Genomic DNA, 19,195 nt, shown 5'->3' on the forward strand with positions numbered 1-19,195 from the left:
AAATGCTTCATCTGGAACATTATCTCAGGAAGACAAGCTGCCTGTGGGAATTGCTTTCAAATTACTCCGTTAGCTGGCCCAATTTCTTGGCTGCTCTAGGTAAATTCTGAGTCACTTGAGAGTGGGGAAAGGAAGGGTCTAAGCAGCCTGCAGGTGCATACATTTGAGCTTCTTATTGCCAAGTGTGTACAAAGAAACTAGTACCACTTGATCAAGGGCAGCAGGGAAGGACAGTAGTTCAGCCTTTTCTGCAGTTTCACTTACCTTTAGTCCACCTCAACCTAAACATTAAATAGAGAATTCCAGAAACCAAACATTCATTGTTTTAATTGCATACCATTTCTAAGCGGTGTGGTGTATAAGACTGCCTCTGCCTAGCATTCCATGCCACATGTGCTGCCTGCCCTGAGTCATTCAGTCACTGAGCATATAGACCACCAAGGTGTTGCAGTGCTTGTGACAAGTGTTGTGACTTGAAAATACCCCAAACACAGATGAATCCAGTGCCATGGTTCTTAAAATCCAAAGAGAAGCTGTGAAATGGACTTACTGGAACTTGAAAGTACAGAAAGATGTTCTGAAAGAACAGGTTCACAGAACTTCGATCACAGCACATTGGTGTGGTTGTTAGCCTCCGACCGTGTCTAATTTAGGATGATAAGTATGTGGTACTTAAAGACCTAGAAAAAGGTCTTTGCTATTAAGTTCAGCTCTCCACTGAGGTCCTAGGATGTGGCCCCACAGATAAGGAAAGCTGCTGCCTGTGTTGCAGGTACAGGAATTGCTCTGCAGCAGCACTAAACACTTGACTGGCTAAAACCTGATGGGGTCCTATGACCTCTGTCCAGATCATACCTAGTTTCTCTTAGGACCCTGAAGGGAAGAGCGTTTTCAAAACTGAAACCAAGTTAAAAGTTGGAAGGTTTTGAAAGCATGGGGAGCTTAGTCAGGCTACTGTTAGAACAAGCATGGAACAAATAGCCACAGAGATGATCTTCCTTGGGAGTAGATATTGTTTACCTCTCCTAACCACCCAACAAGCAGTTAGTTCTGCAGGAAGAGGCTAATCCTAGGCTAACTGATCAGTGATGCTGGGTTGATCCTGGGAGAGGCTCTGTTCACACTAACATTGTTTCCTTACTGTGGCCTCTAGCTTCTTTTTCATCCCTTTTTATTTCTTAAACAGAATATGGTGCACCTGAAGATGAGGAACTCAAAACACAGCAGCCATTCATGCTCAAAAATCAGCTACTAAGTAAGAATCCTTTCATATACATGCTTTGTACTGGGGTCTTGGGTATGAAGCAAGCGGTGATGACTTGTTTGATAGGGATGAAGCATGTTTCTCCTAGGGCAGTGGTTCTCAACGTGCCTAATGCTGCAACCCGTTAATACAGTTATGGTGACCCCCAACCATAAAATTATTTTCACTGCTACTTCATAACTGTAATTTTGTTACTGTTATGAATCATAATGTTAGTAACTGTTTTGTGATGGTTTTAGGTGACCCCATGTGAAAGGATCATTCAAGACAACACACACACCCCCAATTGAGAACCATTGTCTTAGCGAGTAATGATCCCACACTCAATCAGTTTGTGTTGGGCATCCTGACAGCCCCCATGCTGTTGACTCTCTGAATAGCCTTCTAGGTGTAGGAGAGAGTGGAGCAGTAAACCACATGGTAATGTGGAATCCTGCACTGTGTCCTATATGCAGAACCCTAGCTAAACTGTCAGGAAGTAGTATGGAGGAAAAGAAAAGGTGATAGAATTCTGGGTCAGCTGTGAGACATGATCTTGTTATATAAATCCAGGCTGCCTTGCACTCATTAGCCTCCGCTGTCTCATAGCTGGCATGTGTTGTCTAGGCTGGACTTGAATTTGTGACAATCCTACCACAGCCTCTCAAGATGGGTTTATAGCCTGAAATTACAGGTGTGCACCATCACACCTAACTTTATGGAAATATTAATAGATTTTTAACATCATTAAGGCCCATTTATGAGGATTGAGCCAAGTTGTGCCAAACTGCTACATTATCTGGCAATCTCTTGGCCTGCATGTTTTTCCTTATTGGTGCTAGTAATCAAACTGAGGCCTTATGTATACAAAATACGTGCTCTACCTCAGAGGCACAGTCCCAGTTCTACATGCATGCATGCTGTCAATCCCTGCTATGGTGGTTAGTAATTTTTTTCCCCTTTTCCTTAAAGCACTGAAGATAAAATGTTCAAACCAAGCTGAACAGAAAGTATTAGAAAAGCAGTTGCCAGGTAAGAGCATGCCCATCTCTGCTGTCCAAGTTCTTGCGAAGCACTGGCTTAGGGTAGAGCGAGGTGGAGTCTTAACATTTAGTTTATGTAGACCTCAGAACTTAAGATGTTTTCATTAGTACTGAATCTAAAACATACTCAAGTTCTGGTCTCCAGTATTCCATCAGCTTATCTGGAAAGCAGTTTTTATTAAAAATTTTGAGCACCCTTGCCTGTGATGGTATGGTGGGGTTTCTTTCTTTTTTTTTGAAACAGGGTCTTACTGAGTTACTCTGGCTGGCCTTGAACTCACATACCTGCCTCCCAAGTGCTTGAGTAAAAGGCATTTGCCACCACACCTGTGCCATGTGATAGTGTGTCCAGCCACAAGTGTGAGGACATGACTTGAATAGAATGCTTAACCCCTTAAAGGAATTACTTCCTATGCCCATGTGTTTAAGATTCTCTCAAGCTTTTCTTGTCTAGAGACGATTTCCTGATCAGGAGAGAAGTCAGTGCTTTTATACAACTTGGGGAGAAAGAAAATTTTTTTCAAAATCTCCTAAAAAACATTTGTACTACTGGAACTAATTTAATATTAAGAAAATAAATGCTTTTGGATAAATATAATTGAACTCAGACTTGCACTCAGAAGAATCAGCCTATTTTTTTTTTTTTTAGCATGACACAAATTCTCAAGATTAACTTGAGTCACAACTAAATGCTGGTGGGTTAGATTTAAAGCCAGGAGCACTTGAAGAAATGGAAACATATGCATCTGACTCCAGTAAATATATTTCCCTATTTGCCTACCATAAGTGCTATAAATTCATTGATTTTTACATCCGTGTTCATTAGACAAAAGCTTACCCATGATACCATAGCTCATGGAAGGCTAGTTGCACCCAGAAGAGTATTTTCCTTAATAACCATCCATTTAGGGCCAATTTCTCCTGGTTTTTGTTTTGTTTTGTTTTGTTTTTTAGCAATTCAATTTCTATTACTGATATGTAATATATAATATATAATGACAAATTAACGGTGTGTATTAACTTTTTTTCTTGTTGCTCAGAAAAAATACTCAAGCTAAGCAATGTAAGGACAGGTACGCTGTTCATGGCAGGAAAGACTGGTGGGAATGGGGCAGTGGTCACATTATGTCCATACTATGGAAGCAAAGCTATGCTGATAACTCAACCTTTCTCCCCCTTCCCATCCTTATTCAGTCTGGGACAGGACGCAGCCTACTCCTCTCTAGATGCAGCAAGTTTGATCAGGCACATTCAGGGTAGTACGGCTGTCGAATTGGGTCACAAACAGGAAAAGGCTAGTTTTATTCTAAAATAGAGAAGATTTATTATCACAAGTTGCATAAAAACACAGCTTTCATAAAAAAATGATTTTTATAGAAAAATAATTGTCTACATTGTGATATTTGTGGGACACCAAACTATTGCTGTACTTTCAGCTAAAGCTTCAGAGTAACTAATATCCTTAATCAAAATATCCACTATGTACCACAACCTGTCTTTGGAAAGAAGTTCCTAGTGTGTTCTGAATAGACCAGAGCATTTATTTTTCTGAGTTACCTTCCCATACCTGGTAGTCATGTGTGTGCACATCCTGATGGTGACCAGATGCTCATGCTGGGAGAGACCTCATCAACCACTTAAGTCTATGCTCTCTTCTAGAGGGAAAATAAGGCTGAGAGGTGTCCTCAAGGCCCCACTCATGGGATCTTCAGCAACCCATCAGGAAGTTATCACAAAGGCCTATATTTTTCCTCCTCAGTGAAATGATTATTTCTGGTTACTCCGATTGAGGAAGAAATAGTAAATGCTACTGAAATGGTATGACACCTCACTGTCAAGACCACTTGGGTCAAACATTGGCTCCATTTCCCAGTTTACCAAAAGAATCAACTGGTCGAATGACTCAAGCTTTTGTCACTTAGTGTCTTAGGTACACTGACGCTAAGAAATGACAGATCATGGCTGCCTCACCTGAGCTGTTTGTACATAGTCGTCATTTGAGAGAAATGGATTTTCCTTTTCTTTGATAGATTCCATGACAATTCAAAAGGTAAAGGGACTGCTGTCACGTCTTCTCAAAGTTCCTGTGTCAGAACTTCTGTTGTCCTATGAAAGTCCCAAGGTAAGTTGCTAAGCAAAAACACAAAGCTATGCTAAGCTTAGTTCTCTATAGTACCATGAGCCATACATAACAGATTCTAAATGGAGGCAGCATTTTGACTCTTCAAGCTACCTGCCATTGGAGGGCGGCATGTATAATACACATTATCAGATGTCTTACTCACTCCTCCCCATTCTGTTCTAATTTTAGATGCCGGGCAGAGAAATTGAACTAGAAAATGACCTACAGTCATTACAGTTTTATTCTGTGGAGAATGGCGATTGTCTACTAGTGCGATGGTAACAGTCCAACCGTAAGAGTTTAGCGACTGGAATGTTGTATACACCAGAAACAGAAACTTCGCCCTCACAAAGGATGTATGTTTTGTTGGGAAAGGACCATTTGGTTGTATATTAATAGAATAATAAAGGCTTTGATTACTAGTGATCTTTCTACTCCTGTTTTCATAGCTTACTGCATTCCAATATGTGAAGATGTAAATATCAAGTAAAAACAATACTCTAAATCTACTTAACTGTTAAAGTTTACTACAGTAATTTGGTTGGTTATCCTGAGAAATGTCCCTTAAACTGAGGAAACTCATCTTCTGTTCTGTACAACATACTTTCCCCTACTGAACCTATCTTCCATAGATTACCACCTCCTCAAGCTTAGGTAAACATAAGACAAGGCAGAGTGCCTTCCCTACTTCCCTGTGACACTGAACCCTGAGGTGTTCACTTTTACTCATACTCACAAAAACAGTTTAGTGAGAGTAAGCTGAGACATTCAGGATTTACATTAAATGGTAAAAGAAAACATGGTACATATGTAAATAGACATCTTTAAAAGCAAGATTCCAAACTTCAGGTTACAGTATTTCCTTTTCAAGGCCAGTTTGCCCATGTCAGAGATCCACAAAGTGGTATTTCCAGCAACCCAGACTTTGGTATATGTGGCCCCAAGGCCACACAGCATCTTTGTACGTTCTTTCTGGCCTAATTAATCTATACAGAGATATTTTATCATCCTGATTGAGATTCAAATGGAGTTATTACAACTTTCTGAATTTGGCCAGGTTTAACAAAAAATGGTAATGATGAATTACTAATTAGTAACAGTGATCAGGAGTTAGTAATATTTTTTATAAATTTGGTATTAAATAATCTTCCAATTTACAAATAAAAACTTATGCTACAGTATCAGTTGATTCATTAAGATCTGTGCAAACACTAGTCATATCATACTGCTTATAGTTCAATACCAGCCACGAGGTCTCCTCAGACTTATAGTTCCTGGTCTTTGCGGATCACTACACTTTTGCTTCACACTGACAAGGATCCCCACACAGTTCCTTAAGTTCCCACAGTCTGCTCAGCTCTTGTGGTGAATACTGAGGAGAAGACAGCATTCCTGTCTCACAGGTTTTCTCACACAGCCACAGGCTGTCCTGTTAAGAAACAAAATAGAAGACAGAATCAGGAAACTACATGTGGGACATTTCATTGTACTCTACCAATACTGAACCAACTCATGAATTTGGGTGTGGGGATGGCTTCTGATTTTGGGAAAGCACCACAGCCTCATAGTCCTGGGGCTATGAACACAGAAACTACAGTGTGAAGATTAATAGTCACCAAATGCCACACTACCCCATAAATATGCACAATTACTATGTTGTCAGTTAAAATAAATACATTAAGATTCTTAGAAGAGTCAGCACATGCAATTCTATAAAAAGTACAGAGAGCACAGATGAACACTTTCATATTCTCCTTTAGAGAGGTCATAAAGCAGTGGCAGCAGTTCTCTGATAGGATGCCTGCAACTCTTTGTAAATCACCCCCATTTAAGTATCGAATGCTATGAGAGCACTATGCTGTAAGAACAGGTACATCCAAGACTCCTGACCTGAGTCCCAAATACCACATTGCTCAGCAGAGTAACAACACATACATGAAGAAACACACATATATAAAAACATAAATCCTGGCTAAAATCTGAAAATCTTTTTAAACCATGACAGTTCTCATGGGCATAGGGGCTGCTAGAACTAGCATGTGTCTGGAGGGTACCTGGTAATCCCTGTTTCTTAAAAACACCTAGAATGAGGGACTCACCAGTGACAGCATAGTGGGCCCTATGCCTTGGGGACATGGAAGAAAACAAAGCTTTCTATCCAAGAGGCTGTTCAGCTCCAGAAGATCCAAGCCAGCAATGTTAAGTATTTAAAAGTGACAGTGTCCCAGAGGGGAAGACAAAGTGACTATCCTCTATGACTGTTACAAGCCAGGGTTACAATAAAGGATCTCAACACGTCAACAAACTCCACAAACAGCCTTTGGAAACTACAGATCACAACATTCAGATTCTCTGAGAGTATGATGCAGCAGCAGGACTCAGGCTGAGCTGACTGAGTATGTATTCCTGTTACTGAATGAGCAAGTGTGAATTTGTGGCTCTGAATGGCAAGCATTGCATGTCCTGTTCTCTGTACCTTCTACAGCCAGAGTAGAAGGTGCAAGAATCCAGAAGTCAATACAACAGATAAGGCAGAAGCCTGTTCCTCCTACCCCCAAGTTTCCCACTTTCAATTTTGGTCTTTACATACACATTTCCCTGCCTGACTCCTTACAAATAAAATACTAGAAAAAGTCTGATGTCAGGAGTTGAGGTCTTACCGTCATGGGTCAGAAACTCAACTCAATAGATTCTAAACTGTAAAACTATAAGGAATTTCTGGTCAAATCTAAAGACCTAATTCTTTTTTGTAAGGAACTCTCATTCATAGCATTTCCTTGTTTTAAACTTAGACAACTGTTCTGAGGAATAATAAGGTACAGTGTTGGAACTTAAAAGCACAGCTGGGATGCCAGAGGCTTTCATTTCTTATGCCTAGGGTTGGATATACAATATGTAAGTTCACCTGCACACCTCCAAGAGCCCTGAAGCCAGCAACCCCATACTTGCTTACCTGGTGTCTTTTAGGGCCTATGGCTGCCATCCAAATGCCCATGCTGACATCTTCACCCTACTCGTGATCAAATGCAAACTTTTTAAGTTTTTGTAAAGACAAGGCCATATGTAGATTAAACCAATCCAGATGTACAAGAGCAAGCTAGAGATGGGAAACAGGAAGCACACAGCAAACTAACAAGTCTGAAGTGTACTGTGGATCTAATAGCTGTTGCTCCCCAACACTATAACCAGGTCAGGGGGAAGAAAGCGTTTCTTTAGCTTCTTCCTTATAACAGAAGTGTTTACATTCCTCCAGAGAATATACTTTGCAAATGAAGACTAAGAACAGTGTAAACAGGCTCAAGTAAGATACAGGAATAGACATCATGGCTAAAGTCTTGACAGGTGGCAGGAATATATCCCTGACCTTTAGGGAAAGACTCCTACAGAGAAAGCACAATCATAGTAAGCTGGCTCTGCTTCAGGGCCATCTCAGGACATTGGACTGGATGAGTGATCCTGTTACCTGATAGGTCTTTAACCTTCCGGAGTTGCCTGCCAGCCAGTCAACGATATCCTTGGAGATCACGTACCCTGACCCACAAGCAAAGGCAGGGTAGGCTGGGCTGGGGTATTCCAGCTCCTGCCACTTTCCAGTTCTGTCCACTGCCCAATTCAACCTGAAACTGAGAAGTTACAAAGGTGATGGCTGGCCACGTCCTTCTACTGGATTCCTTTGATCACTACAAAGGGACTGGCTTGTAGAGCAGGGAAAAATCTTGCATCTAAGGAAAGGAATTATTTACCGAATGGTACTTTATAAAGATTTATTAAGAAACTGAGAGCTTACCTAACTAAATAGAAGCCCACCCCATCCGTGTTTCAGTATATATTCAAAGGAAACCAAACCCACCAAATCACTAATCCTGCAGTGATTCCTGAAGACAATGGCTATGGAGATGTGTCATACATGATTCTGACGAAAAACATACAACAGCTTCAGAGGACCATGCACTTCTAAAACCACATCTTTGACTCTTGGCTAAAAAGCCTGAGGTTTTTCAAAATTTTACAAAAAAAAAAAAAAAAAAAAATACCTCTGATTATAATGACAGCAAACTAAAACAGTTTAACTAATAAGAAATTTCATAACATTTTTCTTATGGAAAAATAACTTTCATACTTCATTCTAAATTAATTACACTTAGGTACACTGCAAGTCAATGGCTGTCCATGTTTCACTTACTTTCCCCACCAAAAATTAGGCCCATCTAGATTCTTCTGAGCAATTCTATTAAACACAGCTTCTAAGTCTATGTAACAGTCATCATCTGTCTTCAGCAGCAAACTGAAGCTGGTGGTTTCCACAGTCCTGTTGACAGAAAAGGAGATATGCAAGTAAGCACAACCCTGGAAGGATACACAATGCCTATACAGCTGAGCACCTTCAGTGTCTTATCCTGCACACAGAACACTATCACTGTGACCATCAACTGTGGCTGGTTCTCACCTGCCCAACTGGTATAACAGAGAAGAATGAGAAGCAAGTCTGACTGAAGTAGAATTTCCATTCTAACAAGTGCTTCCCAGTCATTTTCCATGTCTGCTGCCAGACCTACCTGTCACCTGTACCTTGCCCCATGTGTGCCTAGTTATAAAGTCCAGGATCATGGTATCAGACCTGAAGCTCTCATCTAGAACACCATGGAACAAGGTGTGTTATGAAACAGGCCAGGTATGGTGGGAAGCAGAGAAAGGTGGAGCTCTGTGAGTTCTAGGCCAGCCAAGAGATACTGAGTGAGACTGTCTCAGAACTTTTTTTAAAAAATAACTATATTATGGGTTAAAACATGACCTATAACATGCAAACATTTTTCTTTGGAACCAATTTCCAGCATTAAGTTATTATAAACAACCTCTGGAAGAACAGGAGGGTGACTTAACTTCATTTCTCTAGACACCAAACTTCATGGCCTCAAATAGGGCAAAATCAGTTCCCTACCTCACTGTCAATCTTGGCACATCTGTTTTTAAGTACAGACTTGTCAAGGGACCAGCTAGAACTTATATGTAGTTCAAGCTGGCCTCAAACTCACAAAATCCACCTGCCTCTGCCTCTGAACTGATGGGCTTAAAGGTGTGTACCACCAAACTCAGCCTTTTATTTTCAACAGTATAATAGACATATAGTATTTGCCAATCAGAAATAAACTTTTGTTTTTTTAAGATTTATTTATTTATTTATTTATTTATTTATTTATTTATTTATTTATTATGTATACAGTGTTCTGTCTGCATGTATGCATGCAGGCCAGAAGAGGGCACCAGATCTCATTATGGATGATTGTGAGCCACCATGTGGGTGCTGGGAATTGAACTCAGGGCCTCTGGAAGAACAGCTCTTAACGGCTGAGCCATCTATCCAGCCCAGAAATAAACTTTTGTTATAAAGACATTTAGGTCACTGGTGATTCTCGGTAAATAAGGCCAAATAATTAAGCATCGACTTAAAATGTGGAGGGTACAAATGATATTCTCCTATTAGAACACTGTCCTCCCTTCCATCCCCAATGTTCCCTCCCTCCACACAAAGCAAAGCATGCTGAAAAACAGGTGGAGGGTTATGTGGGCTAGGAGGAGGCAGGTCTGAAAACAGCCTTGATGAGGTTGGCAACAGCACTACAGGGGAAGGGAGGAGGGAAGCAGAAAACAATGGGGGAGGTATGCAAGGAATGGGAGATGGAAAACAAAAGGATCTCTGTTAGAAATCCTAGTGCCCTACCCCATCTAAGTCCTGACTTCCCCTTCATGGAACTCCTCATGGTGCCTTATCTATACTTGGAACTCTAAGTGACAGGCTCTTTGTTTTGTTTTGTTTTTTCCTCCCCCCCTCCCCTTTTTTTTTTCAGACAGGATTTCTCTGTGTAGCTTTGCGCCTTTTCCTGGGACTCACTTGGTAGCCCAGGCTGGCCTCGAACTCACAGAGATCCGCCTGGCTCTGCCTCCCGAGTGCTGGGATTAAAGGCGTGCACCACCACCGCCCAGCTTGTTTTTTTCCTTTTTGAGCAGGGTTTCTCTGTATAGCCCTAGAACTTGGTAAATAGACCAGGCTGGTCTCAAACTCAAGAGCTTTGCGTGCCTTTGCCTCCCAAGTGCTGGGATTAAAGGTGCACCCCAACAGCCCAACTGTGACAGGCTCCTTAAATATTGCTGTCTAAATGCAGTCCTGGTATTCCAGACTTGTCTGCCTTCCATCCACAGATGACTCCAAAATAACAATAATTAACCCCAGTTAGGAAATGTTACCTTCCACAAACTAACTGGACCATCTAGAAATCATGACTCCAAAAAAACATATCCACAGTGCCCTTGTGAACTTCCCACCTGAGAAGGGACGCGAAGAAAGAGATCTGGTAGGCCTTTCCAAGAAATAAGCCCTTGATAAGGCTTCAAAGGATAAGGAAAAGTTGTGAAATCCCAGGTTAGGCATGGGTGAGACAGACAGACAACTCCAGGGAGTTAGTACCTCAGTCATATGAAAGCAAGGTGCACCTCAGCAAGTCAGCACAGCCCCAAGTAACTACCAACTATGCATGTTAAAGATTCTAACATACTGTCACAAATGTAGAGTGCAACCAAGAGTTAAGAATCACTGGGGGTTCTAGGAAGTTAGGAGAGTTAATTTCACTGAGCAGCTATAAAAGTTTGTACACCAGACAAGTATCTGTTGGCTTTCAGAATCTACCATGCCGTGAAAAGCTAGCCTTAAACTTCTAGGCTCCAAAGGGCCTCTGTCTCAGCCTTTGTGTAGCTGGGACAAAACTCATGCACCACTGCCATCTATCCCAACGCAAGGAGTTTGGAAGTTGACAGAGTAGAGAGACTGGATATTTAAAGGTGGACATTTAGTTGAGCAGAATTCAGATTAGTAACTTAGTGTGAGTATAATTAGGGAAATGGAGAGAACAGGTCAAACAAAACTAAAAGGACCATTTCCAGTCTCACTGATTTCATCCGATGCTAGGCTGAGACACCCAAAGTGTGCAGGAATGACTCTAAGGGACTTAATTTTTGTTTGTTTTTGACCACTTAATGCCATTCACACTGTGGATCTGTTCATCCAAATAAGAAAGCAACAGCACATTAGAAGATGTCTTTAAAAAGAGCCAGGAGGTGCTGAATCAGGACTAAGTACTGCTCTTCCAGAGGACCCATGTAGGACCCATTTGGGTCCTGGTACCCATGTAGGGCAGCTCAAACTGCTTGTAGCCCCAATTCCAGAGATTTGATGCCTTCTTCTGGCCTGCAAAGGCAACCACACGCACAAAGCAGACACAGAGACACATACACGAGTCATTTTTTAAAAACCTCAAAATTAAAAAGAAATTGTTTTTAAAGGATCAGTGATGTAACAGGTCACATCCCAGAGCATGGGTCTTTTGAATTTTGAAATTTCAGTGGTTTGATGTTTCTACATCAAAATAACAACAGAGCAACTTTTCGCTACCCAATATCCACACAGCCTACCATCTATAGAAGTCCAGTAATTTTGCAGGAACATTCCGGTAAGTATCCACAACATCCACGAAGACAATGTCATCATAGACGCTGCTCTCCTCCTGCAGTAAGGCGTCTTCCACTCGCAAATCCCGCATGTGGTCTGAGAGTCTCTGGGGCCTCGAATGGAGGCTTTGTAACAGTGCATCTCCCTCTGAAAAGGAAATGCTGACTGCTGGAGAAAAACACTACTGCATGCATGCTCAGGACCCAGAACTTGACAGTGTTACAGAATTCCTTCCCCAAGGACACAGTGGAGCACAGTTCATTAGAATCTTCAGTTGGGGCCAAGTTACAGCTCAGTGAAGCAAACTTGTGATACGACACTAGAGAGATTATCTTGCTTGGGCACCACAATGTTCTCTGCAGCACTGTTGGCTATGCTGGGAAACAACAAAATTGGAACTCACAGAAAGAGCCCAACTATGCTTTTCTTGCATAACAAAATACAATACCTTAAAAAGTGAGCTTTTGGCTTTGTTTTAGAGACATGGTGCCACATAACTCAGGATGGTTTTGAAATCATAATTTTCCTAGTCTCCTAAATCAGTATTTCAGGCATACAACTTTGTACCTGCTCAATAGGGAACTTTCAACTTGAGAAGATGACCTTTCACAGCATATTATAAAACAAGGTTAGCTACACTGAGTTTGCTGTTTACACTAGCCAACTTACCCTGAACAGTGTAGATAAAGCCGCCTGCAACTCCCTCCACACCTTCCATGAATTCATGAGGCAAGGCCCCTTCTCCAGCCTGGAAAGAATGGGAACAGAAGTGCTCAGGCATTTTCATGACTAACAGTGAATGTGTTACAGTGCAGAGCTGGACCAGCAGATGCCCAAGGTGCCTGCCCTACAGCAGATACTGATGCCATGCATTCCTTTTACTTTCTTTTTATTGTTTTTGTTTTTGTTTTGTTTTTGTTTTTCAAGACAAGAGTTTCTTTGTGTAGCCTTGGCTGTCCTTGAACTCCCAGAAATATGCCTGTCTCTGCTTCCTGAGTGCTGAGATTAAAGGCATGCACCACAACCACCTGGCCTGCTTTCTTTCTTTCTTTATTTATTTCTTTATTGCACACTTCATGTGCAATAGATATTTTGTATGTATGTGTAGTGCAGTGCCACAGGTCAGAGAGCATCAGACCATGAGGCCGGAGCCACTCTGTGGGCACTAGGAACCCAGCATAGGGCCTCTGGAAGAGTGGTGCAGTGGACTGAGTAAGAATGCACTCGCCCGTAGGCTCATATATTTGAATATCCGGTTCCCAGTTGGTGGGACTGTTTGGAAAGGGTTAGGAGGTGTGGTCTCATTGGAGGAGAAGCGTTACTAGGGTGGGCTTTGAGGTTTCAAAAAGCCATTTCCAGTTAGCTCTCTGCCTCAAGCTTATGGATTAAATTGCAAGCTCTCAACTACTGTTTCAGTACCAAGCTAGCATGCCTGTGTGCCACCAGGCTCCACACCATGGTGGTCATGGACTCTGACCACTTGGAATCATGAGCCCAAAATTAAATATTCTTTTGTAAGATGCCTTGGTCTTACCTTATCACGGCAACAGAAAAATAATGCAGATAAGAAGCCAGCACTCTTAACCACTAAGCACCTTTTCAGCCCTTATGCCATGGATATAAAGCATCAGGATGACTCTGGCCCAGTACTCAAAATTCCAACTTAGAGATAAATAAATGTTCTTATACTCACAACCACAATAGTACAAAACTCAACTTAGTTTATATCTAACTTTATCACTTTAAAAACATTAAAGAATTATCAATTTTTTCACAAAAATTCTCATGAATTTGACAAGATCTTAGTGCACTTGAGAATTCAAGGGCCATGCAGAGAAAAGCTTCTTTAAGTTATTATCCGTTCCCAACTTGGTAAGGTGGTGCATGCCTTTAATTCCACCACTCGGGAGGCAGAGGCAAGTGGATCTGAGTCTGAGGCCAGCCTGGTCTACAGGAGTTCCAGGATAGCCAGGGCTACACACAGAAACCCTGTATCAAAAACATCATCATCTGTTCCCAACAAATCAGATGTAGACCAACTTCCTACTGCTGTTGAAGACCTAGAACTTCACTGTCACCAGCCAACAACAGTCCTGCCTCTTAGACTAGAGGTACTTCTTCTCATCAGTATGCTGTGCTCCAACATGTCTGCCTCCCACAGCTCTCCCCTAGCTGAAGCTAACTGTCAAAAGCAGCCATCAGTCCCTTCACAGCATTTCTTATAAGGACTTCTCTTGTCAGATGGGATACTATGCGGCGACTTTCTTTAAGCAGATCTCAGTAGAAAAGACTCTACACAGCACCATTTTAAGGCCACTAAAGAGTATTCTGAGGACACTGTGGATAACATGAATAACATTAATATTTAAAATACAGTTTGTAGTTGAATGTTTTAGAGTTCAACTCTGGTTCCATAATTGTGGTATACTTAAAAAACAAAACAGAACAAAAACAACTGTAGTATGTTCTTATTTGTTTTGACTTGTTTAGAACTTAACAATATTCTAATACTCATTGTGTTCTTGTTTGATTTCTGTTGTTGTGATAAACACTCAGACCAAAAGCAACTTCCATGAGGAAAGTGTTTATTGGCCTATACTTCCAGGTCACATCCATCATTGTAGGAAGTCAGGGCAGGAACTGAAGATGCACTTAGAGGCCGTCTGCTAACTATTCCATGCAGCATTCCCTCTCACCAGGAAACTGGGTCACAGTCAGGGAATCCAGCAGACATCAGAGAGGAATGCTGCTGGATGGGTCACTCAGCCCATGCTTAGCCCGAGACCACCTGTCCAGAGAGCAGTGTCACCCACAGTGGAATGGGCCCTCTCTATCAATTAGCAATCAAGATAGTCCCCCAGACAGGCCCAGAGGCCACAGGCCACACCCTTTCGCAGATGACTCCAGGCTGCACCAATTGACAGTTAAAGCTAACTAGGATTCCTTGCTGTTAACTTTTCTCAAAGGTCACAGCCAAGCTGTAAATTTTCCTAAAACCATCACTTACTGACAGGGAGCAGACTCGGGGAAATCTCTCCCACTAAGGGGCTTCTGCTACACCCCCTTTCTTCTTCAGTCGGTTGACCGCTGACACTGTCTCTCCCCCATCCACAGCTAGTTTCCCTCCAGAGCAGATCATTTGTCTTTATATTTAAACTAAATCTTCCACTCAGAAGGAAACATTTCCTTAGTATAACAAATCAAAGGCTATGGAATTTTGGTGTATCCTAGATATTTTTAAGTTTCACAAATAAAAGGTGGCATGATATTAAAGGCACTTGTCCTAAAAATAATAAAAAAAAAATGATTCCTTCCATAAAATTCTCTATCTTAAGTAAACAATGGATAAAATACTGTACACGGGCCTACAAGGCTGAGGGCAAATACATGTGTCTTTGAGTCCATTTGTTTAATGTTTTCTTTTCTTTTAGACATTGTAAAATTACATTTCTTTCTTTGTGGGTGTGTATGTAGACAGGTGTACCCACTGAATTGAGGCCATCAGGCTTGGCATCCCACGCCTTGACCTTGAGGCACCCTGACAGTCCCTGACTTACTTTCTTCCTGACTGGGATGTGATGAAGTAACTGTGCCTTTCTTTTTCTTTTTTGTTTTATTAAACTCTATTTAATTTATTATGTATACAATGTTCTGTCTGCATACATCCCTGCAAGCCAGAAGAGGGCACCAGATCTTATTGTAGATGGTTGTGAGCCACCATGTGGTTGTTAGGAATTGAACTCAGGACCTCTGGAAGAACAGCCAGTGCTCTTAACCTCTGAGCCATCTCTTCAGCCCCCTGTACCTGCTTTTCAGTGGGTGTACAAGAAATGCTTTCTGAATAAGTAATAAATCACATGACACTCATTTCAAAACCAGGGATTATTTCACGTGAGCAGGGTTAATATTCAAGAGATTATTGAACTTCTGCATGTAAATGCCAAGTGTTTTCCTATTCATTAGACCAAGTACCAAGGGGGATTGGGAAGTTGTTTGCAACACCACCAGAGCAGGCCTCTTGCTCATTAAGTCTGTCTTTACCTTTACTATGCTATGTCTGAGAAAATTACCTAACTTGGATTTGTTTTAAATCTGAGGAAAATCTGACTCAATGAGAAATATGATTCAGAAACTCGAGTTGCTCTGAAATAAAACAAAAACAAGCACTCTCTCACTCTCTCTCTTTTTAAAGACAGCATGATTCTATCTATGTTGCCCAGGCTGGCCCTGAACTCTGGGCTCAAGTAATCTTCCAGCTTTAGTGTGACAAGGAGCTGGGACCCCAAGCACAGGACATTGTGCTCAGCTCAATATTTTGGCAGACAGTGTTTTAACTAACATTTTGCTATCAAGGTAACATAGCCAACTATGGAAGAAGCATTTCTTTTCTTCCTTTCTTAATCTATAGCTAGCTGGTCTCAAGTTCTGGGCAATCCTGCTGCTTCAGTCTCCTGGGTACTGAGAACACAGGTATAAACTACTCTACTCAGCTATGAACAAATGTTTCTAAAAAATGCTCATTAAAAAACTGTCAAGAAAATATCATACTTTAAAATGTACCAATCTTAAGGCAAAACCACATTATTTGTTAATATTGGAGTTATAGGACATGCAACTCAAGCTGTTTATCTTCACTATGGTGAAGTGACTCAGAAACACTTTCTACTGTGTATGTTCAAAACCACTGTTTGGCACTGCCTGAGATAAAAATAATTCTAAACTTTTTATGTATATAAGACAGTTCATGTCTAACCAACCCAAACAAATAAAGGGCAGCTTACTGTAATGACTCTGAGAACACCCCCTCCATCATTCACTGTCACTCTGTGTAGGTTTCTGGACACGAGGCCATGGAGATCTTGACTTTCCCACACGATTGTACCTTCAAAGCTCTTTGGGGGGAAAATGATAGTGGATTAATTTGTTTATTCTTGCCACTTAGGTTCTGAGTACGTATATATGTAAAACTTTAGAAAGAAATGTCACCCCCCTCTCTCCCTGAAACACATCAGTAAAATTTTAAGCCACAACTTGAACATTTCACTGTTAGCATGGTATTGTATGTCCTCGATTATTTCTTCTGGACACATCTAGAAAACAGTCACTGAGTTCGTGGTGTTGGCAGATGCTGCCTGGCTGTTTTTGCTGTACCAATTTCCTAATGTTGCTACAACTTTTAGAGCTGTTCTTTCTCATGTGACATAACATGCCACTTGGCTGACACATGATGTATAACCGTTGTCTGCTGACCAAATGGCGACTGTAATATAGGAATGTTTTGGTATGCTGCCTCTTTTCCATAATATTTTATTTAAAATAAACTCCTAGAGGGCAAATTAATGGAAAAAGCAAGGTGTGTTTATGTGTTTATTTTGGTACAAACTATCAAATTGCTTTTGAATAGTCATTTTTATTCATTTATAAGGTCATTAAGCAAAGTCCGAGAATGCCAACTGCATTGTACTCTCTCCACTATAAAATTTAGGAAAAAGTAAAAAGTTCAAGTTAATGTGGTCGATTTTTAACATGTGACATTAATATTTACCAAGTCATGGGCTATACATTGAATATTAGAAATAAAAACAGAATAGCCATTATTTTTAAATACTACCAACATTTGGCCACAGGCTCACAAATGAAAAACAGCATTTTGGCAAGAATTGGGGTAGATATTATGCAGAAAGAACTTCAAATTACCACAAAAGCAGAGAAGTCTTCAAGTAGTTTCATTCAGAATTATAAGCATTTCACAGGCTATAGCACCAGGCTGAGGAGAGGATAGGTCTAAGGTAGACCAGATGCTTCTCTGCCCACCATGGTGCTGCGAACCCTGTCCTTTGCTTGGAAGTGGTGAAGACTGGAGGTTGTCAGCAGAGTGGCAGTGGCTGGTAGGGAGAGAAGAACTAGCTATGTGTGGTCCTGGTGAGACTGAACAACACAGAGATTCCCAGGGAACTGCCGGTAGGTTGAGCTATAATTCCTCTTTTACAGAAAGGAAATCACGTTCCAATCAGTGAGAAGAGCTTAAGAGTGAAATTTAAGTAGTGACCTTTATACCCTCCAACAATCTGCCACTGGCCACTGCACAAAAACTGAGCAGAGAGGAATCTTGGCAATGCAGCAATATGTAAGGGAGAAAGATTCAGGTATAGAGTACCTAGTCACATCCCCCCTGGATGAAACATCACTTCAAAATACTCATTTTTTTTTTTATTTCTATAATCAAATTCATTGCCAAAATCAAGAACTATTATTCCAAGTGATGTTTTTAGGGACCTTGACATACCAGGGATAATGGTCATTCAAGACACTTGTATGAGCCAACCCCGTAAAAGATGAACTGGCAATGGTACACAGTGTCAATCACTGGGAATCTGATCACTGCTGTGCGCTGGATGAGATGGCCTGGGTTAGTCACGCACCCATCTCCTAACAACAATCTTTTGCCCTTGGTATGCTGTAATTTCTTCTAAAACTCTAACATCAGTAAAATGTGGAAGATGTAAGAACACCTTAGAATTAGAATGGACAGGACCTGGGTCTAAGACCTGAAAACAAATCCCTTGATTCTAATTTAGGTGGTTTAAGAAAATCCTAGACCCAAGATTGAAAATACAGGCAATGAGCTGGGCGGTGGTGGTGCACATCTTTAATCCCAGCACTCGGGAGGCAGAGCCAGGTGGATCTCTGAGTTCGAGGCCAGGCTGGGCTACAGAGTGAGTTCCAGGAAAGGCGCAAAGCTACAGAGAAACCCTGTCAACACTACTTCAATGTCCATGATCAGCTGGCACATCTGGAGTTCACTAGAGATGTCTAGGCAGTAATGGATGAAATGATCCAAGTGTGCTAAGTAAAACAAAGCAGGTGACCAAGAGTCAAACAGGAGATATAGAGCTACACCCAAAGGAAAGGTATCTGTGAAACATTACACCTTGAACCTTCAACAGCATGGAAACAGAAGGCACTATTCTCTGTTCTATCCATTCAAACAACATTTGGCATCTGGTTTGCTCTTTCCTAGTAGCTCTTCCTAGCACTCAACTCCATTTAGCTTTTAACTGGGCCATGATATAATTGTCAACAAGGTTCAACACCAGAGAAATCCGCTAGTGCAAAAGTCCTTGATTTCCTCTGAAGCTGTATAAAGGTAAGGCAGCAACAAGCATTCTCCCCATCCTGATCCAGGCCACAGCTGAAAGTTGCATCTCACACCTCTCACACACCTTTCTATTTTCTGTTGTAGGTTTCATAAAACCAGGAAACTCTTACCATCCACAACGACTTAT

General features: G+C 41.3%; 2 protein-coding genes across 7 annotated transcripts in view; one reads left to right on the plus strand and one right to left on the minus strand.

Annotated features, from left to right (window-relative positions):
* Tbce (tubulin folding cofactor E) overlaps nt 1-4,834 on the plus strand; it is a 43,327-nt gene extending 38,493 nt beyond the window's left edge. For 5 of the 6 annotated variants that reach the window (XR_003733450.2, XM_028859816.2, XM_028859821.2 and 2 more), the window contains 4 exons: nt 1,187-1,255; nt 2,216-2,275; nt 4,317-4,408; nt 4,598-4,834. Coding sequence is in view for 4 of the 6 variants with exons in the window: in XM_028859816.2 (XP_028715649.1) it covers nt 1,187-1,255; nt 2,216-2,275; nt 4,317-4,408; nt 4,598-4,690 (314 nt within the window). In the remaining 2 variants the exon portion in view is untranslated. Of the gene's footprint in view, nt 1-1,186; nt 1,256-2,215; nt 2,276-2,935; nt 4,409-4,597 lie in introns of all 6 variants that reach the window. The other variant, XR_005091611.1, reaches the window with a different exon arrangement.
* The window catches only part of B3galnt2 (beta-1,3-N-acetylgalactosaminyltransferase 2), a 39,771-nt gene continuing 24,169 nt past the window's right edge, over nt 3,594-19,195 (minus strand). Inside the window, exons 6-12 of the mRNA XM_028859831.2 lie at nt 16,691-16,801; nt 12,579-12,657; nt 11,873-12,056; nt 8,592-8,717; nt 7,872-8,031; nt 7,362-7,418; nt 3,594-5,837 (exon numbers count right to left, since the gene is read on the minus strand). Of these exons, the coding sequence (XP_028715664.1) occupies nt 5,700-5,837; nt 7,362-7,418; nt 7,872-8,031; nt 8,592-8,717; nt 11,873-12,056; nt 12,579-12,657; nt 16,691-16,801 (855 nt within the window). The 3' untranslated portion in view covers nt 3,594-5,699. The remainder of the gene's footprint in view (nt 5,838-7,361; nt 7,419-7,871; nt 8,032-8,591; nt 8,718-11,872; nt 12,057-12,578; nt 12,658-16,690; nt 16,802-19,195) is intronic.

This window comes from Peromyscus leucopus, chromosome 5 (genome assembly GCF_004664715.2).
Source record: "Peromyscus leucopus breed LL Stock chromosome 5, UCI_PerLeu_2.1, whole genome shotgun sequence".
Lineage (NCBI taxonomy): Eukaryota > Metazoa > Chordata > Mammalia > Rodentia > Cricetidae > Peromyscus > Peromyscus leucopus.